General features: G+C 39.5%; 1 protein-coding gene across 5 annotated transcripts in view; it reads right to left on the bottom strand.

Annotated features, from left to right (window-relative positions):
• The window catches only part of C2CD3 (C2 domain containing 3 centriole elongation regulator), a 129,128-nt gene that overhangs the window by 55,786 nt on the left and 61,211 nt on the right, over nucleotides 1–12,131 (bottom strand). For all 5 annotated transcript variants that reach the window (XM_036859728.1, XM_036859729.1, XM_036859730.1 and 2 more), the window contains 7 exons: nucleotides 11,017–11,263; nucleotides 9,104–9,284; nucleotides 7,178–7,361; nucleotides 6,032–6,204; nucleotides 4,814–4,937; nucleotides 1,853–2,121; nucleotides 1,261–1,350 (listed from right to left, as the gene is read on the bottom strand). In XM_036859728.1, the coding sequence (XP_036715623.1) occupies nucleotides 1,261–1,350; nucleotides 1,853–2,121; nucleotides 4,814–4,937; nucleotides 6,032–6,204; nucleotides 7,178–7,361; nucleotides 9,104–9,284; nucleotides 11,017–11,263 (1,268 nt within the window). The remainder of the gene's footprint in view (nucleotides 1–1,260; nucleotides 1,351–1,852; nucleotides 2,122–4,813; nucleotides 4,938–6,031; nucleotides 6,205–7,177; nucleotides 7,362–9,103; nucleotides 9,285–11,016; nucleotides 11,264–12,131) is intronic.

The following is a 12,131-nucleotide window of genomic DNA, read 5'->3' as shown; positions in this document are numbered from 1 at the left end:
AAGACAAATGATACATTCCAAACTGTCTAAAAGGTTTATTTCCAAGGGGTTAAATTTAATTTGTGAAGGTGGGATTTCTCAGATGGTGCCTATTCTCTGACAAACTCTGTAGTAAGTTTCAGAAGGAAGGAGACTGAGGTGTCCTATGTGCCCAGTCCTGTGCAAAGATCTTTCACGTGTATAATTTCATTGAATGCTTCGATAATCTTGCAAAAATCTTATTATTTCCATTTTTAGAGATGAGGAAACTATGGATCTGAGAGATGAAGTGACTTGTTCTAGATCCCAAACAGTTAGTGACAGAAGTGGGATTTGAACCCTATATCAAGTTGTAGAGACTTCTCTCTGGCAGGCACATAGTACCTGTTTATTGAGTATTGCTCAAACTTCAATTCACAATTAAATTTGGGAGACGTGTGATAAAATTGTGGAAACTAGATTATACAGTCCTAGGGAGGAAGATGGGCAAGAGAAGGAAAACTAACATTTACTGAGTGCCTACTATGTGTCAGGTACTTTATATATCCTATTTCATTGATTCCTACCTCGTAGACTGGTCAGCATTAACAGTCTCCATCCATAAGGTAAGTGGGGCTCAGAGAGGTCAAGGTCACTCTGTCAAGGTCACTGAGCTAGTAAAATGTAGGACGGGACCAATATTTCCAGACTACTGCCCTGGTGGTTGTGCCTTCTTTTGGGTCTTTACCTCATACCCTTATTCCTTCTTCAGTGAAAGAGAAGAGTATAGTGAAAAAGAATAGGCAAATCTGGATTTGATTTCTAGTACTCTACTACCTGGCTGTGTGGTTGACAAATCACTTAACCTCTGTAAGCCTAAGTTTTCTCATCTGTCAAATGAAGATAATCCTGTATCCCCATCAGTAAGAGTTACCATGAGGCTCAAATAAGATCTGAGAAAATATTTTACAAAGTGCTATATAATGCAATGGGTATTGCCATATTTATTATAAGTAGTATCACCATCATTATCTTTCCTGGAGTAAGATGACAGTACAATGTTTTGAGCTTCTTTGCTTTATTAGAAGGCCTTTGAAATGATTAGGAAAGGACTTAAAATGTTTTTGAGAAAACCTCTGAGGTATTTGGGATAATTCAGAAGCATGTGTTAAGAGGTTTTTTTTTGTTTGTTTGTTTTTTTTTTTTGTTGCATATCTTGCAAGAGAGCCAGACAAGATGATCTCCTGCAGGGAAGTGAATGGGAAAGGGTAGGATGAGAAAGTGATAATCCAGGATCCCTACCAGATCTCTTGATCAGCAGATCTTTTGTTGGAATCTTTACTACTCCAAGCAGATAATCTTTGAATGAGTGGATACTGGTTATATCACTGGCTGTTAAATCAAACAAAGAAAGAGAAATTATTTGGTGGTCTACTGACCAAAGGGCTTGTATTACAATATAGCCATATAATCCTCCACTTACACTCAGTGAATTTCAGTGTTGGAAGATGCATTAGAGATCCTCTTGCTCCAGTCAAAACTTGAATGCCCTCTAAATCATTTTAATGAAATCATTAAGTATGTGTATGCACACACTTAAATTTTGAAAAATTCAGGCATACAGAAAAGTTAAAAGAATACTACAATGAACTCCTATATACCCTTCACCTAGATTCACCCACTAACATCTTGACACATTTGCTTTATCTCTCTCTACATTCTCTCAAACACACTCAATACATATTCTACATATTTTTGCTATACCCTTCAGAAGTAAGTTGCAGAGAATATGACTCCTCACCCCTAAACACTTCAGCATGTATCTCCTAGGAAGTGCTATACCATTCAAAACAGAGCCTTTTTTAATTTTGATTGTGAGTCATTTGGTGCTCACCTGACTTGGTATCTTCATGATAAATAGCAAAAGTAACTTCTGCAAACTCCAACAACTCTGCCAGGAAACAGGCTTCTCCACTGCAGTGCTGAGTTACCAAGTTACATGAGAATTCACTGTGATGGGAGAACTCAGGGCAGAAGGAACATGCCACAGGGCGGGTTTGGCGCTGTTCTCCCTTGGGCAGGAAGGACAGATGAGTGGTGACAAAGGCATTGACCCCGACTGTGGCACTGAACTGCAGAGCAGGTTCCTGCTCAGCCAAAGCCCTGTAGGGGAGAAGGGTGGGAATGAGAAGGAGGTAATATCAGAAATCAGCTTGACTGCCTAGAAAACATCACCATTTCCACAAGGCCACCAAGAACACTAACCAGCCATGTGTTTCCTATTTAGGTTTTTGGCAATGCCACTATGTGTTTTCTTAGTAATCTCGATATCACAGTGTACGTGTATATGAGGGAGACAATAGTCATCGGCCTACTAGAGTGATACTACAAGGACACTCCACTGTACTGGTCTGGCTTCTTGCCCTTTTTTCTTGAAAGCGCAACACAGACCAAATGCGGGACTTACAAAAAAGTGCCTGCCATCTAATCTGACTTTCCCTGTGAGTTCCCAGAGAGAAAAACAACTGAGTTTCTTACCTATTACTCAGTCTCTCTGAGGTCTACTGAGTATCGAAATTCCAAGTCCTTCTCTGTCAATTAAACAGTAGTTAATTTAACACCATGTTTAAGAATTCTGACCCGGGCTGGGTCTTACCCACAACAGGTACTCTGTTATACACAAGTTTCATGCCTCCATGGCCTTTGCACATGTTCTTCTCTTTGACCAGAATAATCTTCAGCTCTCTTGGGCATTATGATTAACTCCTACTCTTCTTTCAAGACTCAGATTAAGATATTTTGAAGGGTCTTGAATGCCACGTTGAGCAAGCAGGTTGGACCTTATCCTGTGGACCACTACCCTAAAGTGGAGTGAGTACAATCTAGGGGGTTCATAGGGTAAACTATTTGGGCATAGGAAAAAAATTATTAAAACTTTTAGAGTTGTTATCTCATATATTAAAGTTTTACTACTCTCTGGTATATTTTATAGTGTATATATTAGTGTAGTAGTACATGAAGATGACTTATACATGAATAAGTATACACATATTTAGAGAGTATGCTAAATTTTTATTTTTTTATTAATAGGAATGTAAAATTAAAATTAGGAGACCACTGCTACTGACAATGAGAAACCATCAAGAGTTTGAATATATGAGAAAACATGATTAAAAAACTGCCCTGGCATCTCACTAACACTAAGATGTTCTCAAGCAATTATTGGAAAAGTCTATTTGGAGAATTTAGTGAGGAAAAATATTAATTAGACTGAACATTTTACCAGCTACTTCAGTGTCAGATCTCACATGGAAGTAATCCCATTAGTTATTTAGCGACTATGAAGTTAAAGGTAACTAATCTGACTCTAAGTTGTAACAAGGGAAAAAGTTAAGGGCTTCCCTGGTGGCGCAGTGAGTGAGAGTCTGCCTGCCAATGCAGGGGACACGGGTTCGAGCCCTGGTCTGGGAAGATCCCACATGCCGCGGAGCAGCTGGGCCCGTGAGCCACAACTGCTGAGCCTGCGCGTCTGGAGCCTGTGCTCCGCAACAAGAGAGGCCGCGATGGTGAGAGGCCCGCGCACCGTGATGAAGAGTGGCCCCCCGCTTGCCACAACTAGAGAAAGCCCTCGCACAGAAACGAAGACCCAACACAGCCATAAATAAATAAATAAATAAATAAAGTCTTAAAAAAAAAAAAGAGACGTTTCTGAGAATAAAGATGTGATTTAAAAAAAAAAAAAAAAAGTTAAGGAGCACTTGCCTCTTTCTTGAATTCATGTCCAAAGTGAGCTAGCCTGCCTCAGGATAGTGATCTAGTTCTCCTTACTGGGCACCTGATACGTGCTGGAACTATGCTATGTGGTGGCGGGGACAGAGAGGAGTTCAGGCAGTGTCTGTGTCTACAGGAACTCACAGCCTAGGTGAGGAAAAGTCATGTATGCAAATAATTGAAACAGAGTGATATGTGCTGCAACCAAGGTGCTAATAGACAAAGGACAAAGCACCGATTCTATCTACATGTAGGAGAGACAGAGGAAGGCTGCAAAGTCTTGAAGAAAACAGAAGCTTGTTTAGAGGACAAAAGGAGGAAGAACATCCAAATTAGAGAGAAGAATGAGTGAAGACCTGAAGGAGGGAAGAGAGGGCCATGCTGTTTATATATAGAAACAGTGTTTCGGGCAGAGAAAATAGCAAGACAAAGGCCTTGAGGGGAAAAAGAGCATGGTGTGTTCAGAAGTAATAAGAAAGCCAGTGCCTGGAGTGGAGTGAGTAGAGCAGCAACTACCAGGAAGAGAGGAGGTCATAAAGATAACGGGATCAGATCATGTGGGGTCTTACAGCCATTTTAAAGACTCTGGCTTTTACTCTGAATGAGATGGAAAGGCATTGGTGGGTTTTAAGTAGATGTGTGTCAAGACCTGATTTAAGTTTTCATAAGATCACTGGCTTCTGTATTGAGAACAGACTAAAGGGGAATAAGCTAGAAAAATAGGAGGTGGTACTCAGAGATTGAACATGGAGACTATAGAGGAGGTGTAGTGGTGATTGGTCCTGGCATGGTTGGTGGGCATAGGGTCTGACCTTGGGAATAAGAGGGTAAGTAGGGTAGAGGATAAAATCGCTGGACAAGGTCAAGGAACTAAATTGCTAATAACAGTTAAAATAGCAAAATTTGCAAGTGATTTATTCACTTATATTCCTATATGTTTTCTTAAGAGAAAAAGAGTAGAGTTGTGTTTAATAAACTGGAAATTGTATGCAAGAAAGTTTTACATTATTTGGGCATCACATATCATGTGGACTGCAGTGGAGAAAGGTTTGCTTTGAGAACTGCTTTTCTAAGGTGAACTTACTTGGCTGCTGCTTGCAAACCACAGGCTCTGATAATCTGGACTGAGATGCAGACGGCTCGGGCTGCAATAACTCCCTCCGCTGTCCTTGGAGTACACCTGTACCTTAGGCCCACATCCAGTAAACCTAAAGAATGAGGGCAAAAGGAAAAATGAAAAGAAGGTTGGTTGGAATAATCTCTGTTCTACCAAACCCCAAGTCTAGTCAGGAAGGAAGAAAGAGGATAAACACTATAACCCTAATGAACAATATGGGGCCTTAGCAGTGAAACAATCTGTGGTCAGAATCACATTATATTATTGTACTTTAGGATTAATAAAGCAGAACAGACGTCACTATTTTCACTTTATATCCAAGAAACTATGGCTCAGAGATTCAACTGCTTGCCAAAATCACATTAACTATCAGAGGCAGAACTTAATCCCAGTTATTTTTATAGAATTGAGATGGACTCTAACCTTTCTTCTTTTTTAAATCTTTAAAAGGTTTTTGCACTCATATATTTCTGTCACCCTCCTACTACCACCACCATAAACATCTTCACATGCCATCTTTTTATAAAAATTCTCCTATCACATTTCAGGGAAAGCTTTAAGGAACAATAGAACAAGCTATCAGTGAGGGTCAGGAGGAACAACTCAATCTTAATCATAGCAAGATAAAACCTTTTGTTTGGGCAGATACTCTACAGTAAGAATGAACAGTAACTTGATTTAGAAGGCTAATTCTAGTTATTCATGATGTATTTGGAGGGTGGGTCATCCAGATGGAACCATTAGGATATAATTCAAAACTCCAAATTCTAACTAATCCCTTCTAACTTTAAATCCTGACTTCTTCCTCCCTCACAGTGAATTCCCAGTTCATGCTGACTATATTCTTCCAATCCTACATCATGTTGCCTTAGAATAATAATTCTCTGAGTACATCTATATGATACTTAGGTTTTATGCCATGAGGGCTTATCAAATACTTGCTGAAGTTAGAGGTGAGATGAGACAAGCAACATTTATATACAGAGTCTACATAACTATGAATTTTCTAAAATTATATGCAAAATTTGCAGTGTATATTCTACACTCATTTTCTAAGAGAAGGTGTCTCCTAGTTTTTATCAGATTCTTAAAAGGGTAAGTACCACAAAATGTGAAGAATCACTAATTTAGAGAGAAAATGGATATTTATATATACTAGGGAAAGATAAACTAGTCTTCAATTACCTGATGATTGGTTCCTTAGTTCATTCCTATTCTCAAGCCTGGGGGTTAAAGGGAGATTAAAGGTCTGCATTCCCACATCCTCACGGCGCTGCATGGTTACAGTGGCACAGATCCTCGATAATGGCAAGGTTCCTCTGGCGACCATCTGGTCTCTCACATTAGGATAATAGTACCTGTAAGCCACAAAAGCACAAGCTGTCAGTTGAAAGAATAAGGTGGATGAATGATTCACTCTGCCCCAGGGATCAGCTTTCAGTATCTAGTTATCTTTGGCGCCTGATTGTTCTGTATTTCTGGTATACAGCTGTGGCTGTGTCTGGCTGGATTTACTGTCCATTACTTGGAGGAAGAACCCCATAAATTATACCCTGTGTTCAAGACAAAGCCCAGCTTCTCACAGGTTTTCTGTTTGAGGAATCTGCATCTGGCTTGGCCCTTTGGGAGTAGCCACTCCTGAGAGCATCCATCCTGCAGCACAAGTGGTTCTAAGTAGTGCAGTTCCAATCTCTTCTATGGCTTCAGGCCCATGTCCCTCAAATCTGAAGGGGCGATGAGGATCTGTTAGTACCTACTCTATTTCCTCCTCACGTTAAAATTATTTTAGTTGGTTTTTTGGGGGTGAGGATGCAAAGGGGGAGGTTAAACATCTGTATTCATGCCATTATCTTTCCTGGAAATCTGCCGAAGTCTGTGCCATGAGTGGAATTATATTTTACAAAGGCCACTCTTCTGGTGGTGGGAAGAACGGATTACAAGAAACGATTCTAGAAGTGGGGAGACCAGTTAAGAGGGTATTACAATAATTTAGGCATGATATAGTGAGGGCCTGAACTATATAAGGCAGAAAGAGAAGCAGAAAAAAGGTGACTGATACATTTAAGTGACAGTAGGAGATAAAACTAAAACTTCTCTTCCAAATGTAAGTAATGGTTAGAAGTATGAGATACAACTGCTCCCAAGAGCCTAATAACTGAGCAGATTTCAGTAAAATCTGGACAAGAGTCATCATCAAACCTAAATAATATTAAACAGGGCAGAAGGGGGCTCTTTGCTTGCTTATAATTCAACCTGGGCTAATTAAGGGAAGGATGCTCTGTGACTGTGCACTTCCTTCCTAGGCACAGGCATGGGTTCTCCACACTGTACCTGCACCAGATTTCAAACTGGACTCCACCTCCAGGTACAAGCCCGTGTGCAGAGAAGGCACCGAGTAGGAGCCTTTGCACTGGAATTTCAGCTGGCAACAGGAGAGAGTGACGGTGCTCACTATTAAAGATGGGGTCTGGAACGCAGAGTGTGGTTGCAGATCTGAAAGGCTTCAGAGTGAATCCTTTGGAAAAGAAAAGCAGTTCAGAATAATCCAACACATCATTTAGTGTTTTACAGGGACTTCCCTGGTGGTCCAGTGGTTAAGAATCCGCCTTCCAACGCAGAGGACGTGGGTTCGATCCCTGGTTGGGGAACTAAGATCCCACGTGCCGTGGGGCAACTAAGCCCGCGCACTGCCAACTATTGAGCCCACGCACCACAACTAGAGAGCCCGCATGCCGCAACTACAGAGCCTGCATGCCCTGGAACCTGCAGACCACAACTAGAGAGAAGCCCACATACTGCAACCCAAAATCCCGCAAGCTGCATCTAAGACCGGACGCAGCCTAAATAAATAAATAAATAAATAAATAAATAAAAGAAGTGTTTTATATGCAGTTTTACAGTATGTTAATATCCAGTATTGTTCAATTTTGTCCTCACAATACTCCTGTAAAGAAAACAAAGTAGGTATTATTTCTCCTACTACACAGATGAGGATATGATACCTTGATGTTACATGTCAACTCAAAGGTCTTAGAGCTAGTAGGTCACAGACCTGGAACCGGAATCTGTATCTTCTGACTGTATTACTCCTACCAAGGTCCATTTCCCTAGCAGCTCTGGTCCCCTGAGATGCCATGGTAATACAGAAGAGATTCCTTTGTTGGTAGACAACGTGTAAGAGTTCCAACTTCTTCACTTCCTTACCAACACTTATTAGTCTTATTTTTTTAAAAAAATTATAGCCATCTCAGTGAGTGTGAAGTGGTATCTTGTGGTGGTTTCAATCTTTATCCCCCAAATGACCAATGATGTTAAGCATCTTTTCATGTACTTTATTGACCATTTGTATATCTTTAGAGAAGTGTCCATTCAGATCCTTTGCCCATTTTTAAATTGAGTTGTCTTTTCATTACTGATTTGTAAGAGTTCTTTATACCAATATATCCTGGATACAAGTCCATTATTTGAACCTCAAAACCAATACTGGCAGCACTTTCACGGTTATTCAAGGACATGCTCAGAATAGCAGAAAATTTGAGTCACCCAACTTGCTCATTCCCAGCTGAGATCAAACAAGGTGACACTCTGTCTTCTTGTTTTAGCTCTCAGAGATGGCCAGAGGATCAGATGGCAAGGGACAGTGCAATGTAGTGCAGGGGCTCTGGCTCTGGGGCCGGTTGGACAGGGTTTGAATGCCAACCTTGGCACTTGTTAGTGGGGAAGCCTCAGTCACTAACACTCTGAACCTTGTTTTCTCTTCTGTAAAATAAAGAAAATAGAATCTATGAGGATGAATTGTTTTAGGATTTAAGATTATGATCTATGTGAGATATGTATATGTACATATTTCCCCCAGGAGCAATGGTTTGGTATTCTCTTAATTCAGTGCTCTTGATGACTTTATAGAATATAACTACAGTGGATAATGAGAATCAACTGTATGTTAATAGATGATAAGAGTGAGTAGGCATGTAAATGATATAAAATGAGACAAAATGTAAATAACTGATGGACCTAGGTAAAGGGTATACAGAAGTTCTTTGTACTATTTTTGTAACTTTTCCATAAATTTGAAATCAAATCAAAATAAAATTAAAAAACAATTTAAGAAAAGTAAAAACTCACGCTATCTCCTGTACTGCCCAGGTAAGGCTGGAAATACTGAGGAACATAAAACTGACTCAGGAAAAAAAATGCCTAAGCATACTCAATAAAAGAGCCACACAAGAATGAGAAAGCCTAATCTCCCAAACCTACCATTTTCAAGGAACTCAGGTCCTTTCAGCACACTGGGTTGCGAGTCTTGAACTGGAAAGTAGTACTGGACATAACAATCTGCTTCTCCCCAGACTGTTGCCTGAAGAGGGGCGAGCCCTTTAATCTTGTCTATAAGGAGTTCAAAGTGGTGCTCCATCAATCCATTTCCTTGGTCCCCTGCCTATTAAATGAAACAGAGATACTGGGGAGCTTTAAAGAGTAATTTGTATAGCGTATTCATGCTTCTCTATGAAGTCTGAGAATAGATGAAGAAATAAGCATAATTGGCTGATACTAAAACAGATACTTAATTTTCATTGTGTATAAATCTCACAACTGTTCACTGTAATCAGATCAGGCAGGACTTACTCTAGGCTGTGAGACTGGGTCAATATTAGGAAATCCATAAATGTAAGACAGTGCACTAATAGAGGAAGGAAAAAAAGTGACTATCTCAATACGGCTAAAAAGGCATTTGATAAAATTTAATCAGATGTTCCTGATTCTTCGTACACTAAAAACAGAAGGCTATTTCCTTAATAGGATAAAGAACACATATTTGAAACAAGTTTTCATTTACTTTATTATTATTATTATTTTTTTGGCCATGCCACATGGCATGTGGATCTTCCCTGACCAGGGATCAAACCCGTGCCCCCTGCATTGGGAGCGTGGAGTCTTAACCACTGGACCACCAGGGAAGTCCTTAATTATTATTTCTAATGAAGTTAGGAATAACACTGAGACTGTTTATTAATGGGGAGGTAGTGAATACACTGTTACTGAAGGCACTTCTACTACTAATATGATAAATATATAATAGAAAAAGTTTAGAGTTCATAACAAATAAATAACCAAAAAAAACAAAAACAAAAACAAAACCAATAACCTACTAATAGGTATTTTCTTAATAGTTCTTTCTCTGCTAGAGACATTAAATTTGTCATTCAGATTAAAAAACATAACATACTTAAATGGTGTGGACACTGAGACTTGGCTATACTAATAAAGACATCAAATGTAAGATAGAGGAGGACATGATACAGTGGACTTAAAGAGTCAGAAGACCTGTGTCTGAACACCAATTCTCCCATTCTCAGCTGTGTGACCTTGGACGAGTAACATAACCTCTTTGATTCTGTTTCATCACCTAAAAAAGAGAATGACAATGACCTACCTCATGTAGTTGTTAGGGGAATAAACATGATAAAGTATGTCAATGTGCTTTCTCAACTGAATAGCACTGTACAGAACAAATAACTTTTAAGTTATTAGTAGAAAAGCAAGGAACTTCACTTTAACTTTCCAACATGGATTTGGTCAAGAAACAGAATATTTTGCTGGTTTACATTTGGGATCACTCTTCATCTCCATCCCCATTTTTTCCCCCAGATTACCTTTTCTTTTTTTTTCATTGAGACTATTTTTTTAGAGCAGATTTATGTTCACTTCAATTTTTTTAAAAAGGCAATTAAGTTAGTAAATTAGAGGATTAAGATCTGGTTGTCCAATTACATTTTCTTTATAAATTCAAGGAGCTCAGAGGGACACAGGTATCCATTTAAAAACAAAGAAAGAAAAATACCAATGATTCTTTTGAGCTACAGCAAGCATTGAAGTGCAAGTATGTTCTTTTGTTGAGCCTTTCACTATTGAAATAAGAATTTGGGGCAAAGGTTTCATTAAAACACGCAAGATAAAATGAGATTACGGTGCTTGAAATTTGCTAAGAGAGTAGATCTTAAGTGTCCTCACCAAACACACACAAAAGGTAACTAGATAAAATGATGGATATGTTAATTAGCTTGATTGTGATAATCATTTCACAGCATATGCATGTTATCAAAACATCACCTTTTAAGCCTTAAAATAAGATTATGTTTTTTGTAAACAATCAAGTGTTTAGTCACTACCATAGCAACAGATGCTACAGATGGCTGGTCCAGGAAATGGGCTGGCCTGGGGTTGAAGGGAGGAAGTGTTCCTTCTTCATTCTTTAATCTTTGCAGTGCTATTATCTGATCTGAAGAACCCATAGCTAAAAAGACTCGAAGACTCCCATTTTGGTGGCCTGAGAACACATCAATCACAGGCATGTAGCTGTCGACAGCAACAACTGGATATTGAGCGTCAAGCAGCAGGCGAGAAATCTTGGGATCTCTAAAGGGAGAGAAACTGTGCATGAGTAAGTAACAATCATCAATCATGTCACAGAGTTGCTTCATTTCTTACTTGGCTTGTTTTCTCAGTTTGTTAAAATGGATCTACAGGGACTTCCCTGGTGGCGCAGTGGTTAAGAATCCGCCTGCCAATGCAGGGGACACGGGTTCGAGCCCTGGTCCGGGAAGATCCCATATGCCGTGGAGCAACTCAGCCCATGCGCCACAACTACTGAGGCTGTGCTCTAGAGCCTGCGAGCCACAACTATTGAAGCCCGCGCGCCTAGAACCCGTGCTCCACAACAAGAGAAGCTACTGCAATAAGAAGCACGCGCACCGCAACGAAAAGTAGCCCCTGCTCGCTGCAACTAGAGAAAGCCCGTGTGCAGCAACGAAGACCCAACACAGCCAAAAATAAATAAATAAAATATAAAAAAAAATTTAAAAAAAACAAAGGAAACAGTATACCAATTCCTCAAAAAAAATTAAAAAAAAAAAAAGGATCTACAACTAGAAAAGTAATGGTAGTTCAAAAAAAATATATGATTCTATCCATAATCCATCAAACAAAAATGACCAGGCAGATAAGTTCTAAACTCAGCAATTTGACAGGTGGGGGGAATGTGTCTAACTTACTCTGTATCATCATGGCCCCAAGGCTTGCTGAATAGCATTATTTTAGAGGTAGGCAGTGTGGTCAGCTAGAAAAAGTATAGATTTTAGAGTCTGGCAGATAAGATTTGAGTAATATTACAAATAATATCGGCCATTTACTGAGTACTTACTATGTGGTAAGCACTTTACAATGTTTCTATAATCCTTCTAACACAGCAAAGGTTGCTATTATCCACTATTCACAGATGAGAAAA

Source organism: Balaenoptera musculus, chromosome 8, assembly GCF_009873245.2.
Source record: "Balaenoptera musculus isolate JJ_BM4_2016_0621 chromosome 8, mBalMus1.pri.v3, whole genome shotgun sequence".
Classification (NCBI taxonomy): domain Eukaryota; kingdom Metazoa; phylum Chordata; class Mammalia; order Artiodactyla; family Balaenopteridae; genus Balaenoptera; species Balaenoptera musculus.
The sequence above is the reverse complement of the archived record's forward strand: the minus strand, read 5'-3'. Positions and strand labels throughout refer to the sequence as shown.